The 26,271-nt window shown below is 44.3% G+C and overlaps 4 protein-coding genes and 1 long non-coding RNA gene across 15 annotated transcripts in view; 3 read left to right on the forward strand and 2 right to left on the reverse strand.

Annotated features, from left to right (window-relative positions):
• The window catches only part of LOC310699598, a 187,531-nt gene extending 182,153 nt beyond the window's left edge, over window positions 1-5,378 (forward strand). Inside the window, exon 17 of the long non-coding RNA XR_014522139.1 lies at window positions 4,745-5,378. This is a non-coding gene — a long non-coding RNA (uncharacterized lncRNA). The remainder of the gene's footprint in view (window positions 1-4,744) is intronic.
• On the reverse strand, window positions 510-9,781 carry SCO1 (synthesis of cytochrome C oxidase 1; the record flags this gene model as incomplete). Of its 3 annotated transcripts, none has more annotated exons than XM_083487710.1 (6): window positions 510-1,347; window positions 3,042-3,157; window positions 3,309-3,401; window positions 6,346-6,543; window positions 7,620-7,710; window positions 9,649-9,781. In XM_083487710.1, 5 exons carry the CDS (start codon window positions 7,648-7,650, stop codon window positions 1,216-1,218), a joined length of 570 nt encoding a protein of 189 aa, XP_083343836.1. In that variant the 3' UTR covers window positions 510-1,215. The 3 variants fall into 3 exon arrangements, with proteins under 3 accessions (XP_083343836.1, XP_083343834.1, XP_083343835.1); XM_083487708.1 differs by lacking the exon at window positions 9,649-9,781 and adding an exon at window positions 9,065-9,214; XM_083487709.1 differs by lacking the exon at window positions 9,649-9,781 and adding an exon at window positions 9,065-9,197 and having other exon boundaries at window positions 7,620-7,713.
• Window positions 9,782-10,095: 314 nt separating this feature from the next.
• ADPRM (ADP-ribose/CDP-alcohol diphosphatase, manganese dependent) lies at window positions 10,096-15,245 on the forward strand. Its single transcript, XM_083487670.1, has 4 exons — window positions 10,096-10,240; window positions 10,723-11,362; window positions 12,803-12,919; window positions 14,583-15,245. Exons 2-4 carry the CDS (start codon window positions 10,738-10,740, stop codon window positions 14,891-14,893), a joined length of 1,053 nt encoding a protein of 350 aa, XP_083343796.1. The 5' UTR covers window positions 10,096-10,240; window positions 10,723-10,737; the 3' UTR covers window positions 14,894-15,245.
• A 336-nt stretch (window positions 15,246-15,581) lies between these two features.
• Window positions 15,582-22,418, reverse strand: TMEM220 (transmembrane protein 220). 2 transcript variants are annotated; one of them, XM_083487738.1, is made up of 7 exons: window positions 22,098-22,352; window positions 20,314-20,343; window positions 18,834-18,894; window positions 17,459-17,582; window positions 16,801-16,860; window positions 16,356-16,423; window positions 15,582-16,162 (listed from the first exon to the last, which is right to left on the reverse strand). In XM_083487738.1, the coding sequence occupies exons 1-7, from the start codon at window positions 22,239-22,241 to the stop codon at window positions 16,101-16,103; spliced, it is 549 nt and encodes a 182-aa protein (XP_083343864.1). In that variant the 5' UTR covers window positions 22,242-22,352; the 3' UTR covers window positions 15,582-16,100. The 2 variants fall into 2 exon arrangements, with proteins under 2 accessions (XP_083343864.1, XP_083343863.1); XM_083487737.1 differs by lacking the exon at window positions 16,356-16,423 and having other exon boundaries at window positions 22,098-22,418.
• Window positions 22,419-25,135: 2,717 nt separating this feature from the next.
• Window positions 25,136-26,271, forward strand: part of MAP2K4 (mitogen-activated protein kinase kinase 4) — a 47,063-nt gene continuing 45,927 nt past the window's right edge. For 3 of the 8 annotated variants that reach the window (XM_083487613.1, XM_083487620.1, XM_083487616.1), the window contains exon 1: window positions 25,212-25,711. In XM_083487613.1, the coding sequence (XP_083343739.1) occupies window positions 25,633-25,711 (79 nt within the window). In that variant the 5' untranslated portion in view covers window positions 25,212-25,632. Of the gene's footprint in view, window positions 25,712-26,271 lie in introns of all 8 variants that reach the window. The other 5 variants (XM_083487615.1, XM_083487622.1, XM_083487618.1 and 2 more) reach the window with 4 other exon arrangements.

Below are 26,271 nucleotides of genomic sequence, written 5' to 3' on the forward strand. Positions count from 1 at the left end.
AGAATCTTCTTACATTACAGTACTTTCTCCAGAGGGGGGAATTGGCCCAGGCACATTCCCCAAGAACTCTTTGACGCACAGCATACGCAAAACAGAAATCCATAAGTAGACTTGAAGGGGGGGCGGGGAGAGAGCAAGATGCACAGCAGCCTGCCACTATTCTGTATCATAAGATACAACCTATTTACTCAGAGAAATTTATCTATTCTAATTACTTGAACATTTCCTCCCTATGAATATAAGGTACAGAATTCATTAACTAGGAAGCTGGCTGCAAAAAAAAAGAAGAAAGGAATTCTACCACTCCAAAGTCAGGGTAAAGGCTCGTTTATTTTAGTGTGCCACCTGAAAAGTGCTGCATGGGGCAGGGGGGATATGCCCCTTCTACTGTTGACAGATTTAAATGTGCATGATATACAACCATATTCATCCATAGCTGCCAGTTTTGTTTCAGTTCATTCAGTTTTAAGGAGTAGGAAAAACATGCAAAGGAAACAGGTGGTACATACTTCGGAGAGAGAAATTCACTTTAATTGATGTGAGATTTCAAAGAACACAGGCTCTAGGTTTCTTCCACTTTATTTCATTATCTGTGCATTAAATGCCACTTTACCTGATCAATAATCCATGATCAATATAGCTACCACCCTTACCATAATCATTTCAAAAAGGCAAAAAACCCAGCTCCTACGCCTGTCAGGAAAAGTTTTGGAAGCGATGTTGAAGCCGTGGGACTGAGTCAAAAGACACAGAGATACCAAGCAAGCCTCCTCAAGACTGATACCTTGAGCACAGTTCAACTTAGCAGCCCACTGTACGTGCATCAGCACAGCACAAATGCACACAAGAGCGGGGAAAGATGTGAATGCTCCTGTGAATGGATTTGAGCAGTGGTGACCCTCTCACTGGGACCTCCTCTGCATCATCCCTAAAGGCCTTTAAGAAGGAAGGCACATCCAGAGAAAAATATTTGGTCAAGTACTTTTGCTGTATGATGTCCAGCTCCTTATTTAATCCATTTGAGTCTTAGCCCGTAGGTATAGCCTTAGCTGAGAATTCAAGTGCTTAAGGAAATTGCCAAGACAGATTACTCCCGCAACACTTCATCCAACTAATCAGATCTCCCTGGCACGTTACTGGCTGCATTTTAGTGTCATGGGACCAGCCTGCCTGATAAGCAGCTTCCTTGCTTTCTAGTGCAAAACCTTCCACCTCCTAGCTCTGTTTATATTGTCTCATGTGTCCAGCAATTGCAGCAGCAATCTCAGAATTCTTCTTGTTTTGCCCAAAATAATCAACAAAGCCTCCATCTGGTCCAAGAAGGTACATTATGATGGTGTGATCCACCTGCAGAAAACACACAAGACAAATTGGGGATAGAGTGGAAAGGAGGGTTAGGTTAGCAGGGCAAGTTCTGGTCAGCGGTAACCCACAAGAATGATCAAACTGCCATGCTAGCTCTGGGTTTCTTCATAAAACTAAGAGCTTGTTAGACAGCCTAGAAGTGCCTCAAACAGTGGCTCTTTACTTGACAATAGAACTAAAAGAGAGCAAGTGATAAAAGAGGGCTGTGAAAGCAGCCACATCCTGCAGATGAAAGAAACCTCATAGGAGTTTGCTTTTTGAGAACCTTGTGTATGTGTGTTCTAAAAAAGCTAGGCTCTTCCATGGAATCCAAACTTCCACTAAGAGCTAATGGCAGACTAAGGATTTTAAAAACAGAATTGGCCTTCTGCATTCAAGATCCTCCATAACTTCCCTGTATCACATGACATGCAAGGTTCTTCTCTATTCCGGCGAAGAATAAACCTCTTCTCTGAGGGAGGTGGAGAGAATGATCCCTCCCAATGCAACTCAATGGTCTCCTATTGGAATCCCTCTTGGAAGCAGGAAAATGGAAAGACCCCATGGCTCTTTCTGACATCACAGAGACAGTCCTTGCTCATCATGTGATGGAAATTCAAGAAGACAGGGCAGACACACCACTCTATTTGAATTTACTCATTCAGATTACCGAAGAACAAGAGCAATATTGAAATATTCTCTGGCGGGACAGGGCAGAGGCCAATTCAGATATTACTCTTAGTCAATACTGATCATAGGTAAACATTCATGTTGTGTCACTATCTCATTTTGTCAACAGGACTGACTTTTAGGAAGTGGGACCAACACAAAGCTGGCACTTTGGAATAACTAGATTCTAAAGAACAGGCATTAAGATCTAGGTCAATTAAAAATGCTGCCTGAAACAACATAGGCAGATTAGCCGAACAGGACATAGGTAAGGCATGTGTCATTTGCTGTCTAGCTCCCTCTAGTGGCAAAATTGTGTTTTAATAATTTGCATGACAAATAACACCCCACACAGAATTCACATTAAGTATTCTGGGAAGGGAAGCTGGCTTGTGATAAAAGAGGGCATACCTGGGCTTTTCAGACCACATGATGGCTCAATCAGGACTAGCTAATAAGAAAAGGCAAGCTTGGATCCTGCACCTTTACACAGCAACACCAACCTCCAAGACTCCTATTGAGGCCTACTTCTAACTGCCAGGCTGTTTTTCAGATCAATTTAAACATGGGCACCTTTCAGTAACTGCCTCCCTGCATATGAAAAAGGATACCTCTGAGCTCTTGTAGCAGACAGAAAAAGGCAAATGAAGAAACACTGCGGTCTCACATGGAAAGCCTTCTCATTATGAACAATTATGTATTCTCTCCTCCAGTAACTCTTGCTCACAATTGCCTATTAGCTTTTACAACTTTGCTCCTCTCACCTTATTCAGAAATATTACTCAACTACAAGCCAGCTGCTCCAACTCCAGATATTTTTCAGACACACCCCAAAACCCTATAAAATTCCCACAACCACCCATCCATTTCCCCATCCTCTTGTAGGTTTACTCCGATTCTCTCCTTTAGAAGAGATTTAATTGAGAAACTCCCCCTAAACTCGCCTTGTCCGTTTGGAAAGTTCAAAACCTTTTCTGTGGAGCCAACTAGCGTTATCAGTCTGTAACATATGCAAAAACGTTACTCACTATGTAATCATTATCTTCATCTTTTGGGCCAGAGCTGTAATAGACACGATAGGCTCGAGCCACCTCGTCGATCTGTTCTTTTGTACCCGTCAATCCGACCAGCTTGGGTGAAAACTCTTAAACAGAAATGGAGCTAGTTAGATCAGCTGACATTAGAGATGAGGGCCCAAATTATTACCCTCTTCCACTGTTGGAAAAGCTATTCAGCTCTACAAAGCTGGGTGTATAGGGAGTCAGTACAATACCAGATATGGAGGTTAACATTACCTTTAACGTATGTGGCGATAGCTTCTTTCGTGTCTCTCTCTGGATCAATCGTGATGAAGAGCGGAGTGATGTTTGGCAGAGACTTGATCTCATCTGTCGCCATAAAGCATGATAGTTAATATCCCACTAACTGACTCAAGGTAAAGGTAAAGGGACCACTGACCATTAGGTCCAGTCATGACTGACTCTGGGGTTGCGGCGCTCATCTCGCTTTATTGGTCGAGGGAGCCGGCGTACAGCTTCCATGTCATGTGGCTAGCATGACTAAGATGCTTCTGGCGAACCAGAGAAGCACATGGAAATGCCGTTTACCTTCCCGCCGGAGTGGTACCTATTTATCTACTTGCACTTTGACGTGCTTTCGAACTGCTAGGTTGGCAGGAGCAGGGAGCTCACCCCGTCGCAGGGATTCGAACCACCGACCTTCTGATCGGCAAGTTCTAGGCTCTGTGGTTTAACCCACAGCGCCACCCACGTCCCTATAAAATACCATAGAATGTGCCAATTTTATTACAGTCCATCTTCAAGACGGTGCTTTTTTGGGATGCCTTTTTTGGAGAAAATGCAATGTAATGTGGATGCTTTATGAAATATTGGGGTCCTCCTATCAGTTGCAACACATGCCCTAGCTGTTTTAATACAGTTGCAACTATAGCTGCCACTGTGAGAACAGGATGCTGGACTAGATGGACCATTGGCCTGACCCAGCAGCCCCTTCTTATGTTTCTAAATGATGAACATGTTGCCTGTACCAGAGAGGAAGCTATTCAGGCTCATGGCCAACATTTGATGGATACTTCATAAGCTTCCCCTCTTATCAGTGGTGTGCAACAGGTGAGATTTGGCTCAATAGGTCAAGAGATGACCTGGTACATCCATGGCACCACAGTATTCTTTTGAAGTAGGTATGGAGAAGGATGGGCACAGAGAGATTATCTGGATTTTATCGGTCTTTTAAAACCCATAAAATAGAGGGGGAAATGGAGAGCTTATTACATTGAGGTATATATATGTGTAATCAATGAAAAATCAATAGAAGGTGAAATTAAAAACAGGCCCTGTTTTTCAGGTGAAGTTAAATGAGGGTCCTGAAAAGATTGAAAACCATTGTTCAGGGACCCCTATTACAGGCCACAGCTTGAAGGCCTAATGCACAGGAATATATATTTGCACACTCAGATTCTTATATATATAGAATCATAGAGTTGGAAGAGACCACAAGGGCCATCGAGTCCAACCCCCTGCCAAGCAGGAAACCAACCCCCTGCCAAGCAGGAAAATATATTTAAAACAACCTATGCATATAATATTTACAGTCTGTATCTATTCACAGTCTGTTTAAACACTGGTTATTTTCTGCAGAAATTTTAATGGGTAAAATTTAAAATTAAAAATGTACATTTTAATTATTATGAAATTTATTACCTGCCCTCCAGCAGGGCAGGTCCCAGGGCACAAGATGGCACCTAGGGAGATGGATTCACTGCATAATAACAGGAAAAGACTGGGAAATAAGTGTAAGTGATTTAAAAAGGAATATTGTCATTTCAAGAATATTGTGTAGGAAAAGTAGCTCTACCTGAAGAAGTTTAGCTATTACCCATAAATCTAGTTCCTTTCAAAAGAAATATGTTGCATCCAAGAAGCTCCACGTTAGCTATTTGTAATCTGTATATTCTATTAGTAAAGAAACATTCTAGCAGGTGCACTAGAGAATGCCAGCCCATACACTTTGACAAGAACTTCAGAAATGAATATGAAATTCCATTTCTGCAGCAGATGAATCAAATTTTCATATGCCACAAGGAGATGCTATCCACACACAGTGAAATGAAAATACTGCCACTAGGGGGCAGCAGTTCCCTTTTACTAAAGGCAGGTAGTTTCAGGTCTCAAAAAGGCAGAGCTCCATTCCATACAGTACGTGACTTCATATTCTACCAATTTACACAAAATATTTTATTACTTCTTATCCCCCTTCCATTACCAGCGTAAAGACATCTTTACTTACTTTACTTTATTTACTTAAGTTATTTACAGGCTTCACCTACACAACTAGTGGGACTCGGGTGGCGCTGTGGGTTAAACCACAGAGCCTAGCACTTGCTGATCAGAAGGTCGGCGGTCAAAGTGCAAGTAGATAAATAGGTATTGCTCTGGTGGGAAGGTAAACGGCGTTTCCGTGCACTGCTCTGGTTTGCCAGAAGCGGCTTAGTCATGCTGGCCAAATGACTTGGAAGCTGTACGCCGGCTCCCTCGGCCAATAAAGCGAGATGAGCGCCACAACTCCAGAGTTGTCCGCGACTGGACTTAACGGTCAGGGGTCCCTTTACCCACACAACTGCTGGTAATTATCTGTCTTACATGATCCCTCCTCCAACTTTTATCACTTACAGCTAATTAAAGATTTCCTGCTTCCTTAAGTGACTGGCCCTCTCTTCCTTACTGCCCCCTGCAAGTGGAACCCCCTCCCAGAACTTGGGCGTGGTGCCCACTCTTTCCTGTTCTTCAAAAGCCATTTTTTCTGCAGCCAACTTTTCAGTACACGTAACAGCTTCTGATCACATTACTTCATCCCTATACTTGCATTCCCCTCCTACCCTCCTATTTTCCCCGCTGTCTATTTCAGACTAAGCTCTATGAGAACAAAGCCCCACCTATGTCACCTGTTCAGGGCCACCAATGAAGGTCTTCGCAGGCATTGTGCTGGACACCCATGCCGTAATGGACCTACTTACCACTGACTTTAAATAAGGAGTAGGAGAAATGAAGAGCGGAAGCAATGCAACCGACTAAAATATATGATTTCAACAATAGCAATTTATTGTTGGTAGTCACATTTCAGAGGCATCTTCTCAATTAACAATGTATATTAATAACTAGGGGGAGAGGGGGTAATTCTGTGCAGACCTATATAAATCGGCCACTGCCTGAGCAACATAGGCTAAAAACATTATTAACCTAGAGAAGAGAATGAGATTCTTCTCTATGAAGAGTTATTTCAGGGAGAGTTTGGGCTTCAGTATGGCTTGCTTACCGATTTCATCGATGACAAGAACCATTTTTTCCAGTTCTTCTGGGCAAATGTCAGGGCAATGTGTAAAACCAAAGTAGATTAACACCCACTGGCCCAGAAAGTCACGATCCGATTTGGGCTGTCCATGGTGATCGACGAGTGAGAAATGGCCTCCCAGCAATGGCTTTCCAAGAGCCCTTTTCCGCTCCTTCTCCGCCTCTGAAATCAAACCACAGTGGAAGGTTACCTACCTACCACTCCAGCTTAAGAGATTCTATAGCACTGCCAGCAAAGCTGCAACTATATTCTTCCCCCATCCCACACTTCCTTTATGACAGCTAAATTTGTATCGCTCTTTAGTACTAGAATCTGGCTTGAGTTCCCCACTCCCACCCAATACTCTTGATATCACCATGCTCACTGTAGATGAGGGTGCTCCATTAACTATAGATTTGTATCGGTAAAGTCCAGCATCTTGAAGTGTAGTGTGTGTGTGTGTGTGTGTGTGTGTGTGTGTTAAATGACAAGAAAAAAAGCCAAAAGCGGCAAGGGGAAATAAGTGTTACAAAATAAATGCAAGCAATGTCAGGTACTTGATTGCAAGTTTCAAAATGACAAGAAGAAATCTAACTGTAATCAACATCTGAAAGAGTCAGTAAGACTGGGAGTTTTCAGCCTCTCTCAGAATCTACCTGCAAAGCCTTCAATCATTTCAAAATCATTTTTCTCTTCTCTAGTTGCCTCTTCACCCAAGGGATTTGGAACATGCTTTGGGACACGCTCCCTCCCTTTTGCCTTAGAAGTACCTTTCGCCTTGTCAGAAGCAAATATCAACTAAAAAGTTCACTAGCTAAACTTCATAATACTCAGGTGCTTCTTTAAGCAATTCTAGTGACTCTGAAAACAGTTATCGGAAAACATCTACTGCAGGTATCAATATTTTCACACCCACGATGCATTTGGGACCCACTGCTTTTTTATCTTTTATCATATATTTTCATGGTAGTAGTTCTCCTACTTTTGCATCAACTACAGCATTAAGGGATTCATCTTAACAAGAGAGGGGTAAGAAAGTTGCTGGGTAAAAGCTAGGAGAAGCGATAATCTCTTAGGATCAAAAACCTTTTCTCACGTAATAGTTTAGACCTTAGGCACAGGTAAGGGCAGTGAGGATAGGCACTCAGTGAGCTACATCCGCAAAATATTCACACAGCCAAGAAAGAACGCAAAGCCTTTGCATCTGTGCAGCAGGGTGAAAAATGACTCTACAATAGACACAATTAAGTTTTACATACTTTCTTCTTTCTTTTTCTTGAAGAACTTCATTGCTGCTAGCAGACTTCCTCCAACTGCACAAGTAATTGCCAGAGTCTTCCAAGTTACAGGCTACTGGGAAAGAGGAGGCAAAAGAAGTGCACATGTAAATAAAAGACTTGCTCACCAAGCCAACTTCCTCATTCAACTTCCAAGTCACTACCTTGTTTCGGTAAGCAAAAGCTCGGTCTTCTTGCACCTTCCATCTCCTCAGCATTTCCCTAATCGAAATACGGTACAGTAAGCATGCAACTTACACACAATTAACTTGTGCACATTCCGTTTTACATGCTTGGCTAAATAAATATATAATAAAAAGGGGATGGGTGTCTGGGATGGGGGAAACTTTGGCAATTCCACCCACCACTGAACCATTTGACTATAAGTGATTTCAGCTTTAGGCGTGATCCCCAGAACATAGCGTAAATTGCAGGCTTACTGTATAGCTGTGGTTCCCAACGTGGGGCACACGCCCCACAGGGGGGGGGAATTTGATTTTTAAGGGGAGGCAGTGGAAAACAGTAGTGCCTGGCGTGCTCTGGTCCATGGGGTCACAAAGTCGGTCACGACTAAACAACATCAACAATATCCTTTTGGGACACGGGTGGTGCTGTGGGTTAAACCACAGAGCCTATCAGAACTTGCCAATCAGAAGGCCGGTGGTTTGAATCTCCGCGACGGGGTGAGCTCCTGTTGCTCGGGCCCTGCTCCTGCCAACCTAGCAGTTCGAAAGCACATCAAAGTGCAAGTAGATAAATAGGTACCGCTCTGGCGGGAAGGTAAACGGCGTTTCCGTGCACTGCTCTTGTTCGCCATAAGTGGCTTAGTCATGCTGGCCACATGACCCGGAAGCTGTATGCCGGCTCCCTCGGCCAGTAAAGCGAGATGAGCGCTGCAACCCCAGAGTCGTCCGTGACTGGACCTAAAGGTCAGGGGTGACCTTTTAGGCTTCCTCCACGTGAACAGGAGTTCACTTTTTGAAAAATAAGAATTATATGTCACGGGGGAGGGCATCAGGATTTTAGAGATGCCTAGGCATGAAAAAAAGAGGTTGAGAGCCACTGTCTATATAGCAACCGGCTCAGGCAGACAACCGCTTGAACCCAGCGCAGCTAAAAGCAACAACTTAAGATTTGGAAAAGAGATGCAGGGGCTCTCGCTTCTCCTCCATGCGGGGGGCGAGAAGTAGCTCCACCTGCACTACTTAAGCGGAAATGCAAAAGGGGGTGCATCTGGGCGTCACTTCGCAGCCCTGCAGCGGCCGGACAAGAGAAGCGGCACCATCAAGCAGACCGAAAATCATCTGTCTCCCTCAAGGGCTCCACGTACGCCTCCTCCCCGCCCTGCCCCGCAGCTCCCCCGGAAGAAGGCTCTTCCCTGGATGCGCCCAGGAGCAGCGGCTCCCCCTGGAGCGGGACTGGCTCACCCCAGGCTTGCTGGGCCCTTCCCGCGGCTTATCCCCCGGCGGCCCTGTAGCCAAGGGCTGAGCACGACAGCGAAGGGAAGGCCAGCGCGGCGGAGGGGCTCGGAGACCCCAAACCGCCAGAGGACGAAGCCGGGTCGCCGCCGCCGCCATCCTCTTTCCCGCCTGCCCCGTGCAGCCACGCTCCGGCAGCCCATAGAACTAGGAAAGAGCAAGAGTAGTGACAAAGGTTGGATTTCCGGGGGAAACCTGGCATTCGCCAGCAACTGAATTCGCCGTCGCCCTTTCAAAAAAATTATCCATGGACAAAGAGCACGCTCGCCTTATCCCTTGGCATCACTACGTGTGTTTAGCTCGGGATTGTAAGAGTGTGTGGGGGAGGAAGTAGACCCGGAAGTGTTCATAGGGACAGTGCTGCATTCAGCTCTAGAATTTCGTTTCTCTGAAAGTTAGCTCGACGGAAGTGTCAGGGAGAAACGCTTTTCGAAACAGGAAGTGACGGGAGCACGCCGGAAGTGGGGGTTGGCTTTCATTGAAACCGGGAGGAAGGAGGGTTTTGGGTCGCGGGAGTCGTGCAGTTATGTCACCTCAGTTACGCAGGGGGCAGAATGGTTTCCTTTCCTATCTTCCGCCAGCCCTCGAGCCAGAGACGGCCAGTCGTTTTTGAAGAGCCTGATCTGCTTCTTAGTCGGGGCTGCGATGCACAGCCGTCCTGAGCCACCATCTCAGCCACAATGTGAGGATAAGACTTGCATTGGCATCTGCAAGGACAAGTTGTTTTTAAGTGTTTAAAAAAACCCATTTAAAATACAGCACAAACTTTCTGCGACCCGATCACAGCTTCGCCCAAACTTCCCATTTCTCAGTTGCTTCCGACCCTCGGGTGACTGAGACGGAGGGGAGGGAGTAGTGAAAAATAACCAGGAAATTTCGTCTCTATAGACAGTTTGATTGTGACGCTAGAATTGCCTCCTTGGTTCCACTCACAGCCTACCTTAAAAGGACATCTTGTAAAAAATATTTCCATTTCTCTATGGCGGAGGGAAGGCAGTAAGCAAGCAAGGAGGAGGGGCAAATGGACCAGGAAATGAAATGACGCTCAGAGAGTAGATTAATTTTCTTTCACTGCTTTGCCTCAGAAGAGGACTTGGTTTCCCCAGTCTGCTTCTTTAAAGAGAGGTGAGTGGTGTGAGTATGTGTCTCGTTTCCATAGTCATGATGTTGGGGGGGTTCTCCAGACACTCCCCCTCCCTCCTCTAAGGAGTTTATAGGGCTAGGCAGACAGATGTGTGGGTTGTGGTTGTTGTTTTCTGCAGATTTATAAGCCGGCAGGTAACTTGCCAAATCCTATAGGCTTCAATTCTTAGTGTAAGTGGTTCAAATCACTGACATCCCTAAATCTGGTGCAGCCCATTCCTTTGCATGTTTACTCAGCAGTTCAGTAGAACTTGCTCCTAATCCAAGTACTGTACATATGCACAGGATGGCTACATTGTATTCCGTCAGCTTTATAGAAGACTAGCTTCTCCAAAAGACAGCTAATGCCGCCTAAAAGCTATATTTGAGTACTACATTCATAGGCACCCACACTTCCCCCTCACCACCAGTTTAGTATTTGAACAAAATCCTTTTCTTTCTTTCTTTGTGCTACATTTTGGCAGGACATATGGGCAGTTATGGATGACGATAATAATTGTAGCTGTACACAAGGAGCCACAACTTCTGAGGCACTCTTCTCCTTTGGAGTCATAGCAGATATTCAGTATGCTGATCGAGAAGATGGCTATGATTTCTGCGGACTGAACAGGCGATATTATAAGCATAGCCTATGTCACCTCCAGAGTGCAATCGAAGACTGGAATAGAACAGATGTTCAGTTCGTATTACAATTTGGGGACATCATTGATGGCTGCAATGCTGAACTTAAGATGTCAGAGACAGCACTGGGAAGAGTCTTGGAAGAATTTAAGAAGCTCAAGGCCCCAGTCCATCATATATGGGGCAACCATGAATTTTACAACTTCAGCAGAGACTATCTAGTAGATTCTGCACTGAACACCAAGTACTTACAAGAACAGACTTTTCTTAGCAAATCTTATAGATACCAGAGTTCCACTGGAGACGATGCTTCAGAATTCTATTATGCATATCAATTTTGCCCGATGTCTAAATTTCGATTTGTCATCCTTGATGCTTATGATATAAGTATTCTGGGGAGGGACACATCTACCAAAAAATATCAAGATTCTCTAAAACTACTGCGAGAAAAAAATCAAAATGAGAATCTGAATAGTCCATCAGGTACTGTATTGTGCTGAGCAGGGCTTTTGTATGTTTCCAGATTCACATTGAGGTAGCACCTGGCCTTGTGCTACACTGAGGGACCTGCCACTCAGAAAAATGAACACATCTGCATGTATTTCTCTGACTTAAAAAGTGTGTGGAAGGGGACTACAACAGAAGAACATTCAGTTTTGAGTGGCAGTTTTTCTACACAAAAAGTTCTACCAGATTAGGCTAGGCAGGGCTGTACATTAATGGCATTTATGTAATCCCCTGAAAGGATAGAGAACTTATCTCAGAGTAACTGTTTAATGCCTGAATGTAGGCCAGGTATGTTCAATATGGCATTTTGAATGTATGCAAATATGTACAAATGTTTACATATATATAGCATACTTTGGAGGAAGCAGGAGATGGTAACATTCTAATTTGCAGAAATGGGGAATCAAATGCTTTGACTACACGATTGAGGATGTATGATTTAAAGGGATTTACAGAATGTTGGTTGTTTCCTGGTTGGGAGCAATAGGCTGAGTACAAACAATTATAGCTTCCTAAGCCACAATATGAGCCTCGTGGCTCTGCATACAGCTGCATTGTTCTTTCCCTTATGCAAACTGGAAAGTAAGCCACGAAGTCTTCACTTAACTATCGCTTCCCTTCTTTGTCTTAACCGTGAAAGCTTGGTTAACAGCTTGGGGGAAAGCCAGGCTAAGAACCCAACTTTAATCATGGCTTCATGCAATGGCTTGGTTTGAAACCATTAACCACAGTTTTCTAGTGTACACCTAACATGAAACTGGTTTAATTGAATACTTCCTGGCTTGTTCACTCACTTGTGCAAAGGGAAGAGTGCTGTGTATAGGCAGCCTTGAGGCTTATTCATATCTTGATCTGTTGAGCTATGATTTCCTTGTGATAGTTAGGACTTTCTCAAACATTACTGGAACAATAACTTGCAATTTGTACACTGCAAGTCGCTACAGTAAGCAGCAGTAATGTCTGGAAGGGAGATGAATATCTGAAAACACATGGCAAGCACTTGCCTATGAGCTCCAAAGGTTCCCCATGGCTCTTCCCCATGCATAAAAGTCACCATGGAGACATGTTGTGGACAAATAGGATCTCTTCTTTCCTAGAATGTGTGGGAAAGCTTTAAATCAAGACTTGGCAATACGTTAGCACAGCCACATACCCTTTCATAGAGATGCAAAATTTGTAGAAACAACTACATGTGGAGTCACTTTTTTCATGCTAAGGAACAGGAATATCTATTATGTTTATCTTTAAAGAAAGTATTTTTACTGATTTGCCTTGAATGCTAGTTTATTCTTAAGAATGAGGTTAACTTAAAAGTCCCTGTAGGGAGAAAATGCCTATTTTTCTATGCATATTTGTAACCTAAAATATAAATGGCTTATTTGGTGAGGTTTTTTATTAGGTTTTCTTTTTGTACAGGTCTTGTTGAACGTCAGTTTGTGCAGTTCAATGGAGGATTCAGTCAAGAACAGCTGGATTGGCTTGATGAAGTCCTTACATATGCTGACAAAAATCAAGAAAGAGTTGTAATTATGGGTAAGACTTTTTCGTTTTTCACTTTTTAAGGCACAGCAACTGTAATAGAATATCACAGTATATCTCATGAAATTCTGCTTTTTACAATTCCGACAAGCCATTGCTCAAGCCTGAGTCACACCCCCAAAGTTGGCCTTTGGAGCGAACTCTGTTCATGTCACAGTGGTCTGATTCTGCCATTATGTGGGCTAGATCCATTTTCAGGATAGGTTGAGGTCTACAGGAATAGCTACAGCATGCAAATTAAAAATGGATCATGTGTGCTTAGCCACACGGTGCTCTGCAAAACAAATTGAACTTGGTACACAGTCAGGTCCAATTTATGATCTTGCAAATCATCGTCCCTTAAGGAGAGGGTGTAAATCAGAGGTTATGGAAGGAATGGTGCTGGCTGTTGGTAAACAGTACAGGGAAATCAGGTTCCTTTGGAGTTCCTGGAACACAAGCAGTAGAACACTTCTTAGAAAAAAGTGCCTTACAAGAGGGTTGCTCGGTCATTAGAACTATAGGCAAAAGACTGAGGGTTTCCTTCATCTTATTCTACTGCTTTAGCTGACACGTGCTAAAAGTTAGGGTAGTGGGTTTTGATCACAATACTTCATTCTTCATAAAGTATACTCTGCCAACCAGAAGATTAAGGGCCAGTGGGAGGTTGCACACCAGGAAGAACATCACAGGAAGGAATACACCAGACTGGCTCTATCCCCTAGGGAAGCAGCAGCCGTGGGGAGTTTGCTTCCCTCTTTGTGCCAGAGAGGATACTCCGTTCCAGCTGATAGTTGCCCTGGGATTGAAGAGAAGTGCATTGTGGCCCCATCTAATTGACCAGAGGACCAAGCACTGCTAGGTTGTGTGTGGGTTTCACAATTTGCTTTAAGCTGCTTTTAGAATCAATCAGTTGAACACCTGAATATAAATCTTCCAAAAGAAAAAGAAAAACAAAGCTCATGTCACCTTGCAAACCCATGACAGAGAGAATCAGGCCTCCAGTTTGGCTTCCATTTTATTCTTTTAAGCCCTGAAGTACGTTTGAGCTGTTTTCTCAAAAAAGAAATACAGGATTGTAGGAAAATGTGGACTAGTTACTCCTGTTTCTCCCAGCTCCACATCTCTACAGGGATGTCTAAATGACTAGAGATACAGTATAAGTATTATTCAAAGTATAATGTACTCTGTGTATGCATCAAAGTGGGGAACACACATATATACCGGTATATATTGCTTTATTTTAGATACATTTATTATAGTTAAATTTATTCAGTTTCAGTTTGTGCAAGTAACGCTTTCCTAAGTATTCATAATGTGTCACATGTATTATTTCAGTACCTTTACAACTACCCCGTAAAGAAGGGCTAGTTAACGCTGTGAACTTCTGGAAGGTGTTGGACCACAATTGGTGCTCAAACATAAGAAATTGTAATTTTCTACTTGCTACTCAGTGATCTCATCATGATTGGTCTATCATGTGAATCAAGGACCTTCAGCTCATAACATTTGTTAATAACAATTTTGCTTAAAAATGACTTCAGGTGCCTGTCTAATTGTGAACTTGCAGAGAATACTACCAGTATATAGCCATTTTCAGCAGCTTTAGCATTTGGAGAGCCGTGTTGACAACTGTGAAATTTCATCTGTTTTGACTGCCTCTCTTCCTCCGCTGCAGGGCACATACCCATCCACCCCAATTCTACAAGCGATGTCGCCCTGGCTTGGAATTATAAAGATGCCCTTTCTGTCATCCACTCGCATCACTCTGTGGTGTGCTATCTTGCAGGCCACCTTCATTTTGGCGGATACTGTTTAGACTCTTATGGAGTTCACCATGTTACTCTTGATGGGATTATAGAAACTCCTCCAGAAAGCCATGCTTTTGGAACTATACATGTCTATCATGACAGGATGGTATTAGAAGGAAGAGGAAGGATTCTAGATCGAGTGATGCATTACAAAGGTTATCAGACTTTTCACAGATGATTGTATTAGGTCTGATTACTATTTAATGCATTGTGCACTATGCTGGAGTAACTATTTGCCTGAAGCTCATTTGAGCCCACAGATTGGCATGTTCAACTTGAAGTGTCAAGCAAACTAAATGTCTGCACTGCTTAGTGAGGTGTGGAAATGTAATCAATTACATTTGATTCAGTGTTGGGCATTTGTTCTATATATATTTTTCTGATTTTAGAATGTTGGTGTGTAAATTATTTAATATACCATGTATTTTTTTTAGTTGAAAAATTATAAATATTTCTATAATTAGAAATGCATACATTTAAATTTGCAAACGAAAAATTAAAATTAGTGGCTGGGCATCTTTTGTTTAAAATGTGAATAATTGCATATTTATTCAACTCTGATTATCATACCCTCTTTGAAGGCTGGACCAAAAGCAAGACTCATAATATTACAGATCATAGTATTTGCATTTCACTTTGCTAGTAGCTTCTAGCAAAGAAATTGATGGGTTATTATGCTCTCTCTTTACCTATATTGCCTTACTCGAGACACACTACAGCTTCTGCTTTCTGTCACATCTTTGTAGGACTGCAAGCTAATCATCAGGATATTGTAATGTGCTCTGCAGATATGTCCAAATGAGGTAGGTGGGGTGTGTGACAGTAGAATTCATACGCAAATCCAGACAGATTGCTCAGAGACCCAGTTGTTCTATTACAAGTAGTTTTAATTACAGTCTGTAAAACATACAAACACTGCTGTCCCTTCAAGGCTGTTCTGCAGCTTCAGCTCCGCTGGTTTCAGCAGTAAGTTCAAATCACCTCTAGACTCCAGCTTCTCCCACAGAAGCACCTATTTCATTTGATCCAATCCCTTTCAGGTACCAAGGGCCTGTAGTTAATGCAGCCCTAACCCATGTGGCCTTATTGCAGATATATTCTTTCCTTGAAAATCTAGACCAGGATCCAGAAAATTCCACTCTAATTGTGCTCCAGTTTCCAGCATTCAAGAACATAACAGACAATTTAAAATCGGACTCTCAAAGGAACAAACTGATCTCAGCCATGGCTGTGATCGCTGTTGATTTGGCACAGCTGACAAATCAGAGCTGGGCAAATAGGCGCTAGAACACCGATTGCTTCATTTCCACCTTCTTAAATAACTGTTTTACAGTGAGATGGCCAGGATGTTCGCATCTCTGCATTCATGTAGATGTACAGCCACATTACAAAGGGGAAAAGGGAGAGGAAGATTGCAATAGCCAAGTGAACCCCACCCAGGGAATTTCTGTAAGGAAAGAAAAGACGATTTACTGAAAATCAAGTCGAATTAACAGGAACTTAACCAACTTGTTGAAATTTCATCTATTTTTTTTAAAGATTTTTGTCTGAAACTTTATGGGGCTGCACCCAATGGTGGGGTTGTGCTACCAGAAAGTATTTCTGCAAAGGCACAGTAGCTGATTTTTGCCAATCCTTACCTCCTGCAGCCCCTGAACTACACTGCTCCAGAGGGTCCCACATAACCCAGGAGCAGCTTTTCCGGGGGCTGCCATGAGAAGAAAATTGGGTGCTTTGCTCAAGCACAAGTTGGGGCGGTGTGGGAAACAACTATTCTACCCCCCCCCCCACAAAGAAATATGATTAATCACTCCTTTATATGCTGAGAGTTACGTTTACCTCAACTGGAATACAAATGCTGAATTATAACTATAAATTATGCTTTATAGAAAAATGCAAACTATTTGAACATGCTCAAGTTTACAGACTTGTAAACTGAAAATCGTACGGCATTAAGGTATAAAACAAATCACAAAACTAAAACATCACAAAACTAAAGTCATTTTGAGGGAAGAAGGCTATACCATATCTTCAACAGAGTAAAGACTATTTCTTCCACATATTATAAATAGCTAAAAGGCTCACTTGGCTGAACGACGACAAAGGCTCATCCAGACGGTAACAATCAACAGACCAAATAACTCCCTGTTTTTAAAAAAGATTGTAAGTTATTCAAATGTGTTGTCCATAAATTTAATCGTATGCAAGCAGACTCAGCAAAGAACAAGAATAAATAAACTTACCATAAGAAGTGTCAGATATCAGTTTCTCTGGGGGAAAGCAAACCATTTCTCACTTTAAAGCTATCATAGCACTAAGCCCAACACTGCGGCAGTAGCTTAGTACATGTACAAAGTAATGGAAGACGAGGAAGAGGAGAGAATGGGAGGGCAGGGGGTTGTGACATTTCCTTAATTTTGAGTCCCTATCCCTTCCCAATTATATGGTACTGGTTCCAGTGGGCTGTATGCAGCCACAATGAGGTCAGATTGTAGGAAAAATCTGCTGTGATTTCTTTTTGTTGAGAAGTTTGACACAACTGCATCTCTGTTGAATTTGAACCAAGGATTTCAGAACTTTAATCCTGTGCTTTTGAGGTGGTCTGCTAGCCTGCTGGCTTCTGGTTCTTAACAGACCTATAGTTAGGGTCTCGTGAGAATCCGACTGCTAAAAAGAAACCTCTAACTTCAGTGGAAGGTTGACAATATGAAAACTGTGCAGAAAAAAAGAAATTATTACATACCTGCCTTCTTCCTCATGCAAGATGCTTTTCTGAGCATTAGTAAACAAGGAATACCCCAAGATGGCAGAACCCACAAGACAAGCAGCTGAATGTAGATCTGACAGACTCCGCCACACAATATTGTCTAAGGAAAGCGGTAAGTCATTGGTACAAATTTCAATAGAATTTACATTTCCAAACTAACAGTGCAAACCCATACAGGCCCACTCAGAAATAAGCTCCACTGAGTTCAATGGGCCTTACTCCTAGGAAGTGGAAATAGGATTGTAGCCCAAGTTAGTTGAACTTAGGTCCCGATGAAACCAACTGGACAAGTTAGTCTTGCTTTAGTTCACACTGATTAGTGGGAATTAAGTTCAATTAACAGTCTGGATCTACTGACTTACTGAATTCATTTTCCATGGATGTGTCTCTTCAGAAGGCCTTCAAACAATAAGGAGGAGGAAACTAATCTTCTACAGAGTTTGGCTGACTGAACTGAACATGCACAGGATTGTGCCACAAGTGATTTTATATTTGGTATGTACTAAAGATCATCAAGCAGAGAACAAGAAGAGAGATCCTTCATGCAGGCATAAAATATCTAAAATGACTGGATTTAGCAAATAGTTAATATATGCGAGAGATTACTTTATATTGCAGAAAGCAGAAGAAACAGCTGACACGCCACAACAAATGAAGTTTTGACTTCGAGAAAATAATTGGTTAAGATGTGACATCTGGGAGAAAGCGATCAGGATATGGAAGAATTCATCATTCAGAGAGAGAGAGAGAGAGAAAGAAATAAGAACAGTAAAATAGGCCAATGTGTTTCAAAAAAATACAGATTTCTCTTAATTTGGAACAAGTTAGTAATGAAATTAAACCATAGGTAATTTTAAAACAAAAAACTTAAAATAGGCATTTCAGTGAAATGGACAAAAGTAATGCAAACTATTCCTATAAATAAACAAGCTTTGAAAAAAGAACAGCCTGGATGTCAGTGGCATGATAAAAAGGGAATTAATGATCAGCATACCCAAGATCCTTTAGAGGAACACCAAAAATGTGTAGGAGGGAGAAGTTGGAAATGAATAGGCACAATATGCGTTGTTCAGATTGTGTATTCTAATGAAGGGTGTTTTGAAACATTTAAGAGCTCCCATCAATGAATCTGAGGTCTAATATCCCCACCCAGCATCTTCACTACATATTTGTTCTGTACAGCATCTAGCAGTACTTTGGAACTAAATAAATGTTAAATAGTAGTCTGAACATAGGCAAGACACAAAGACCTCCCCTGCCCTCAAATTATAACCATGATTAATATAACAAAGAGGAAGAGGTGAATGGTCCAATTGATTTGGGGATTGGAAGAGGGAATCTAATACTGTACCTGCAATTGGTGGACTAAGGCTGACAACCAGTGTGAGAGCTGCAGGTACAGAGTAGGCAACCTGAGAATGAGATAGAACAAATCCACTAAGTAGAAATTGAAGGCAGGGACAAGGAAGACAACATACTCCATCCTGGTTACCAGACAGAGCCAAGAGCCAATCTGATGCCCCCAGATAACCACACCAGGAATAATAAGGAAGGAATGGGTGCTTGCCTCCCAGGAAGAGAAAGTGTGCAAGATCCTGGAAGGAAAAGGGTGTTTCATTTGTACAAAGGCAGCCCCTTGGATCACAAAACTATTCATAAAGGCAAAAGAGTCTGCTGAAGGAACGGCCCGTGTCATCATCAATACAAAGAGAACAATGCAGTCTGATGAGATGATTGCAAGTGAGATGCTTACTGCTGCTGGTGGTTCTGTTGCCTGGAGGATGTGTATTTGATCTGTTCTAGGCAAGGCTGGACTGCCCCTAAAGGAGGTTTGCATTTTGAGGGTTGTTTTAATTACAGCATTGTCATTAGAGGCCCCAGTGGCCTCCGTGGCACTGAGCATCTTTCACAGTCAAAGGTGATGCACACCTTGACAGAGGTGGTTCGTGCTCTAGAATCTCCAAATTACAGTAGTCTAACGTGCTATACGTGGGGCTGCTCTGAAGATTGTTTGGAAGCTGCCGTTGGTTCAAAGCACAGCAGTAAGGACTATAATGGTGACCAAGTGATGGGAATATATATTGCTGGTGCTTAACCAACGGCACTATCTTCAGGCCTGGTGCTGGTGCTTGCCTTTAGAGCTCTGGGTGTCTTGAAGCTTGGATTCCTAAGAATCAAACCTGCCAGTTCACTGAGATCATCAAAGGTCATCCTCCAGGTGCCATCTGAAGTGAAGCATGTGATGATAAGGGGAGAGGGGCCTTTTCAGGCATCTGGTTGGGCACTGAGAGAACAGCATGTTGGATTGGATGAGCCCTTGGTCTGATCCAGCAGAGTTCTTAGTGGCAATCTGTACCTGTGAAACCCTCTCTCCAGGGAGGTTTCCCCAGTGCTTACTCTGATATTGAAGAATGAAGTTTGTGAATGAAGAATGAAGTTTGTGAATGAAGTTCCTCAAAAAGCAGGTAAGTTTTGTAAAAATTACTGCATCTCTAGCACCAAGTCTTATTTCCCCAGCACTTGAAACTCTTTAATTATATTATGCTGCTTCTACAGTCGTTTTTGCAATCTATTCTGATGTTTTATCTGTAAGCTATTCTATAAATATTTATATAATGTAAATCCACAACAACAAAAATAAAGTGTCATGTTAGAACACAATGTCACTGACTGAGCAACAACCCAAAGCCAATTAGAAGGAGTTTTGATCAAGCTGCAAAAGCATTTCAGACAGATGACATGGCTTGAAATTCAATGGCGCTGCCTGACAAGACACCTCCGACAATGTCAAGTTCTCTAGTATTTGTAATAGCCTCTGAATTTATACTCACTATCCAGAGTCCTGGATCTGGGTCATTGACCTGCAACAAAGAAGGCAGGAAACATTGCTAAAAACATTAAATTGTGCATAGCATAAAAATCCTTCCAACTGATCCGTAAATCAGTTAATCCTGAGTATTCATATCCAAGACTCCAGGATAAATTGTTGGTGAGCCTTGCTCAATGTGAAATGGGCAACTGTAAGCAGAGACCTGTGGAATTTTGCAGATTAAAAAACCCGAACATATACCCAGTGCTGTCTTCTAGATCATTTCTGTACCCAAGAGTAAATCCAGAAGGAAAACAGGTGTGTGTGTGGGGGGGGGGTATTCTCTAGTAAATGTGTTTGGGGCTGCAGCCTTAGTGGAACTAAGGACAACAGTCTAGCTACCGGTATTTTTTTTTCAGGTACTGTCGTCAGATTGCTAATAGGATATAAATGTGTATCTGAAGAAGTGTGCATGCACACGAAAGCTCATACCAAGAACTAACTTAGTTGGTCTTTAAGGTGCTACTGGAAGGAATTTTTTTATTTTGACTATGGCAGACCAACACGGCTACCTATCTACTACAGGATATAAATGAATTGCCTATTTTACCAAAATAACAACTCAGGAAGATATAAACTGTGCACATACTGTTTTCCCCTAGGCAGTTTTTAGAGCAGAAGACTGATTCTGCTTACTCTTAGTAAGTGATATATTTCCTAATCCAGCATTCATAGCTTGAAAACTACATAAATATAATGGGGAGAATGAAGTCTCACTGTGGCAGGGGGAGAAATTGCTTTATTTCCCCAATGTCACCTGTTTATCCTAAAGTATTGTCCAAATCATTGGAGTAGTGAAATAGACTAGTCTTGATCACAACCAGTTTCAGAACTAAATCAATTTAAGTAATGGCAACAAGGTGGGGGAAGGGGAAACAGGAACAAAGAAGGATGTTCTTGAGGGGCAACATGGATTGCTGATAGGGAGAAGTAACCTGGAGCTTCTTCCCTCTTTTTAAAAAAGCTACATAACTGCATAGGTAAACAACTGTTCCAAATATAATCCAAGGTGGTCATTAAAACCCTTCAAGCTGCAGCCTAGGACCAAGCTATTTGAAAGACCATCTCCTCCCACCTGTATCTGCCCATATCTTGAAAATAAACAGACCCCCTTGCCTGCTCCCCTGCCTTCTGCGTTGTGTGACAGCATGTGAGAGAGCCTTCCCTGTGGTGGCACCTTATAAAATGGTATCCCTGCCCTGAGAGATCTTATCTATCTCCCTCCCTACTTGTTTTCTGCCACCACTTAAAAGACTTTTCATCTTCAGAAAGCATTTGGTCTCATGCCTGTTCAGATTCTGATGCGTTAGTCCTGGCTCTCTTGGTTTTGTTTGTTTTCAATCTGTTTCGTGTTGAGATGCTGTGACTTTTTAATGCATCCAACTTGCTTTTAACGATGGGATTATGGTTGCTTTGTTTCGGTGGAGATGGGAGAGCAGGTTTATGCATACGTTTTGCCCCAAATAAATAAACATAATAGAGAAAAATGCTCCTTTCCCCACATAACCTTCTGTGGTGATGAAAGAAAGGTGTGCGGTCGATCTTCCCTTCCCGCCTGCGCCAGTCCCGCTTCAAACCTCTCCAAAGCTGCAATCCTGAACGCCCTTTCCTCGTTACCCTTCGCCCTGCCCTGGAAACCGGCCAGCTGCAACCCTGCGACCGACCTTCGCCCACCCGCACAGCCAAGCTGCTCCTTGCACACTTTTCTCGCCCTCCTCCTACGCCCAGCGCAGCACCATCCCCGACCTGCACGGCCCCGGCGAGTCCGAAGAAGACGGCCATGACCAAGTTGCTAAGTCTCCAGACCCGGCTGCTGGCACCCGCGGAAGGAGGCGGCGGCGGAGACTCCAGCTTAAGCCTAGGCAACGAAGCGGCGGCGGCGGCCTCCATTGCTCGCTCGCCCCTCTCCCGCCCCACCAGTGGAGAGAGACGCTTGATCGACCTCAGGCGCGTTCATACACGCCCCTTACAAAGCGGCCCCCACCCCCGTCCTCGTAGTCCTGCCAGGCACCGCCCACGCCGCGCTCTTCTGACGAAACGGGCTGGGTCCTCGCCGAGCGCGGCCGCAACCGGGAGGCGGTGCAACGCAAAGCAGCTGCCAATCTCTGCTTCAGACCCAGTGCCGGATTTACGTATAAGCTAAACAAACTAAACAAACGCTTGCCCCCCCCCCAAAAAAAATTAAAGGAATAAAAACTGCATGTACATTTCCAAAATATAAGATAATTTCAACAATTACTTTGATAAAATACATATTTTCTTATGTGCGAATGGTTTTAGATACCCATTCGGTTCATAAATTACCATACAGCATATATTCAACACAAAAAACAGCTACAAATTGTTGTTGACAAAGGACAGCTGGACATATAAAGGGCCCCATTACATTCAGTAGTTTAAAGGTAAAGGGACCCCTGACTATTAGGTCCAGTCATGCCTGACTCTGGGGTTGCGGCGCTCATCTCGATTTATTGGCCGAGGGAGCCGGCGTACAGCTTCCGGGTCATGTGGCCAGCATGACTAAGCCACTTCCAGTGAACCAGAGCAGCGCATGGAAACGCCGTTTACCTTCCCACCGGAGCGGGACCTATTTATCTACTTGCACTTTGATGTGCTTTCGAACTGCTAGGTTGGCAGGAGCAGGGACTGAGCAACAGGAGCTCACCCCGTCGCGGGGATTTGAACCGCCAACCTTCTGATCGGCAAGTCCTAGGCTCTGTGGTTTAACCCACAGCGCCACCTGCATCCCTATTCAGTAGCTTAGGACCCCATCAAACCTAAATCCGGCCCTGCTCAGTCCAGTGTATTAACTGGAAGACCCACTTGCCAGGACTTCAAAGCTGACCTGGTTGCACCTTCCTTTTCCAGCCAGCAGACCTTGCCCCTTAACTGCCAGAACCCCGAAAAAGTCTCCCTGAAATCACTCCAGTGACAGCGGCAGTAGGATCACCAACAAGGGGAATGTATGGAAAAGATATGTTGCCATGTATAATTTACTAGAAGCTTCTCCCTTTTGAGAAAAAAGGGTTTAAAACTGTTATGAAATAAATATTTTCATACTGCTTCAGGCAGCTGCCAAGTGAGAACTGGGCACATCAGTTCTTGGGCTGTGGACAGATTTATGCTGGCATGACCTTTCATATACATGAAACCAATTAAATATGCTTCTTGGGGCTTTTATTTGTGTTTCCTTTCCTGGATTCCAGCTAATTGGGAAGTGTTGGCCAATTACACTGGAAAATTATGCTGCGACCCTAAACACAAACTGGTCCTAGGCTGAATGATATACAGCCATTTCTTCAGTGGAGCTTCCAGGCACATTGAAAGAACCATATTTCTGGAAAGTTATATATTAGAATCGGGCTGCAAACCTGTACTCATATAGTTGCAAGCCCCAATGAACTCAGTGGGTAGGCATGCATAATATTGCATTGCAAACAGGGCTTACATCCAAGTTAAAAGTATTATATGAGCTTAATTCAAATTAATGGGAAATTGATAGGAAGAAGTAGGTACCATACAAGACTTGGGCTATGTCAGTATGAGGAGAAACACCATAGGGAAGAGACAAAAGGGGCCACTGAGAACTTAGGGATCAGGATTGATGAGTTTCGGCATGGTGATCTTAATTCTGCAAAGGTGGAAGAAAACAAACGAAGAACTACCTCTTATCTCATTGAATAAACATTGAATAAACATGGAAAGGATAAGATTCATTTGCAGAAAAGAGGAAATAGGATAATTCAGGATTTAATGGAAGTGCTTGGATTGGAACATAAGCATATGGGACAAGTTATTTATTTAAATACACTTATATTCCACCTGTTTTTCAGAATAAAAAGGTTACCCAAAAACAAAACAAAAAAGATTGCTGTACCTATTATTATTTTTTTAAAAAATCCACATGTTAGTATCAGGAAAGGTCATAAGTGAACATAATTCTCGTTATTCCATGTGATTCTTCCAGAAACGTCTTGTAGCTTTATTTGTGAACATATTCCAGAATGCTAAGCCCACAAAGAAAATATATGATTCATTTTATATAGAAATGTCTTTTCATTCAACATTGCATCATTTGAAAGAATCAGGAAGTAATTCTAAGATATAATCTCATTTGAGGTACTTAATCACTATATTTCAAGATACAATGTTTTGTTATCTAGTTGCAAAAGATTCAGGAGAGTTACGGAAAAGATGTAAGTTGTTGGAATAAGTTGCTTATGTGAAGCTTGCTACCGTGGCTCATTTACCAGGAAAGGGGGAGGCGAGCAAATAGGTGTATAAAATTAAGCGCAGTAGAGAACGCTAAACTAGACGGACCTTCCGTCTGATGCGGCAAGGCTCTTCTCATATGCGGAGAAAGAAGAGAGCGGGTTTCTCTCTCTCATAATACAGGTACTAGATCTGGGTTCATCCATTAAATCTGAAAGATAGGAGGTTGGGGGGATGATGCAGGACAGACAATAGGAAGAACCTCTTCAGCCCGCTTAAAACCACCGAATTCGCTGTCACAACATGAGAGAGATGGCCGCCAAGCTGGGCTGCTTTAGAAAGGGGATTAGACCAACAAGGCGGCCAATGGCTACCTCCCGTCGCTATTGCCGCCAGTCATCTGAAAGACCGGCTTCTGGGGCATCTGCGAGTCGGGGCTGCGGCGGCGGGGCATCTGCTTCGCCATTGTGGGAGGCGGCGGGTGCGGGACGAGCCGGGCCTGCCGCCGCCGGATCCAGCTGGGTCTCTCCTCCTCACGCCTCCATTTCCTGCCTCCCTCCCTCTTCCTGCGTCTTTTTGGGCGAAGCCGTCGGAGGCATCATCCGTCCCGCCCGCTGCCTGGGAGGGGTTACCCTGATGCCGCGAGGGTGGGAGGGGACGAGCGGACGGCGGAGGCTGCAAGCGGAGCCCCAGTAGCGCCGAGAGAGAGAGAGAGAGAGAGAGAGAGAGGGAGGAGGAGAAGGAGGACGGCGACGACGACGACTGGCGGTGGTTTGGGTCGGTCGGGGCCAGGGAGGCTGGCGCCTGTCGTCGCGCGTCCCGGCTCCGGGTGTCCCGCCAGCTGCCTGCTGGGGCTGAAGGGAGCAGCGAGCGGGGCAGGGAGGAGCAGCAGCCGCAGCAGCAGCAGCGCGCGGGCGAGGAGCCGAGGGCGGGCGCGCGGGACGGGCAAGGAGGGGGTCGGGTCCGCTGCTCCTCCGCTCCTGCTGCATTGCAGCCTCCCTCCTCCTGCCGTCCGTCCCCTTCTCCCTCCTTCCCTCCCTCCCTCCCTCCGCGTCTGGCGCGCTGCACAATGGCGGCTCCCGGCCCCGGCTCTGGCTCCGGCGGCGGCGGGTCCCAGGCGGCGCACACGACAGTCAGCAGCATGCAGGGTAAGGGAAGCGCGCCTGGGGAGGAGCGGCGGCGGCAGCCGGGCCCGAAGCGACGCCCGCGGAGCCTGCTGTAGGCCGCGCGGCGCTTCGCTCCCTTCCAACCCTCGCCGCCCACCACACGCTCCCCGCCTGGCTGGCTGCGGGGACGGGAGGGGGCGCCCGAGCTGGACCAGGCCTCGCCGGAGACCGAGAGGCCTCGGCCGCCTGGAGTTCTCCAGCGAAGCCGAGAAGAGCCGCTTTCCCGTGTGGGGCTCCGCTGGGTGGGAGGGGGGTGTGGTGTGTAGGGAGGGAGGGAGACGAGGAAAGCGGGGCGGCGGGGAAGCTTCGTGTGTGTGAACAGGCGCTTCTGGGCGGAAACACGGGTAGGGGTGCAGTTGGGGGCGGCGGCTATACGTGTGCCTAGATGTACGTGTGAGGGGAAACTCGGGGCCTTCTAGCTCCTCTGCCCGGGGCATGTGGGCGGTTTCCGGGTGATGGGAGTAGCCACGGTTCGGGGACTCATCCCGGGGTGTAAGTCTGGGGAGGGTGTGGGGAGCCTAATCGCCAGGGCGTGATCACTA

The sequence above is a fragment of the Podarcis liolepis genome (genome assembly GCF_965112155.1).
Source record: "Podarcis liolepis genome assembly, chromosome: 2".
Classification (NCBI taxonomy): domain Eukaryota; kingdom Metazoa; phylum Chordata; class Lepidosauria; order Squamata; family Lacertidae; genus Podarcis; species Podarcis liolepis.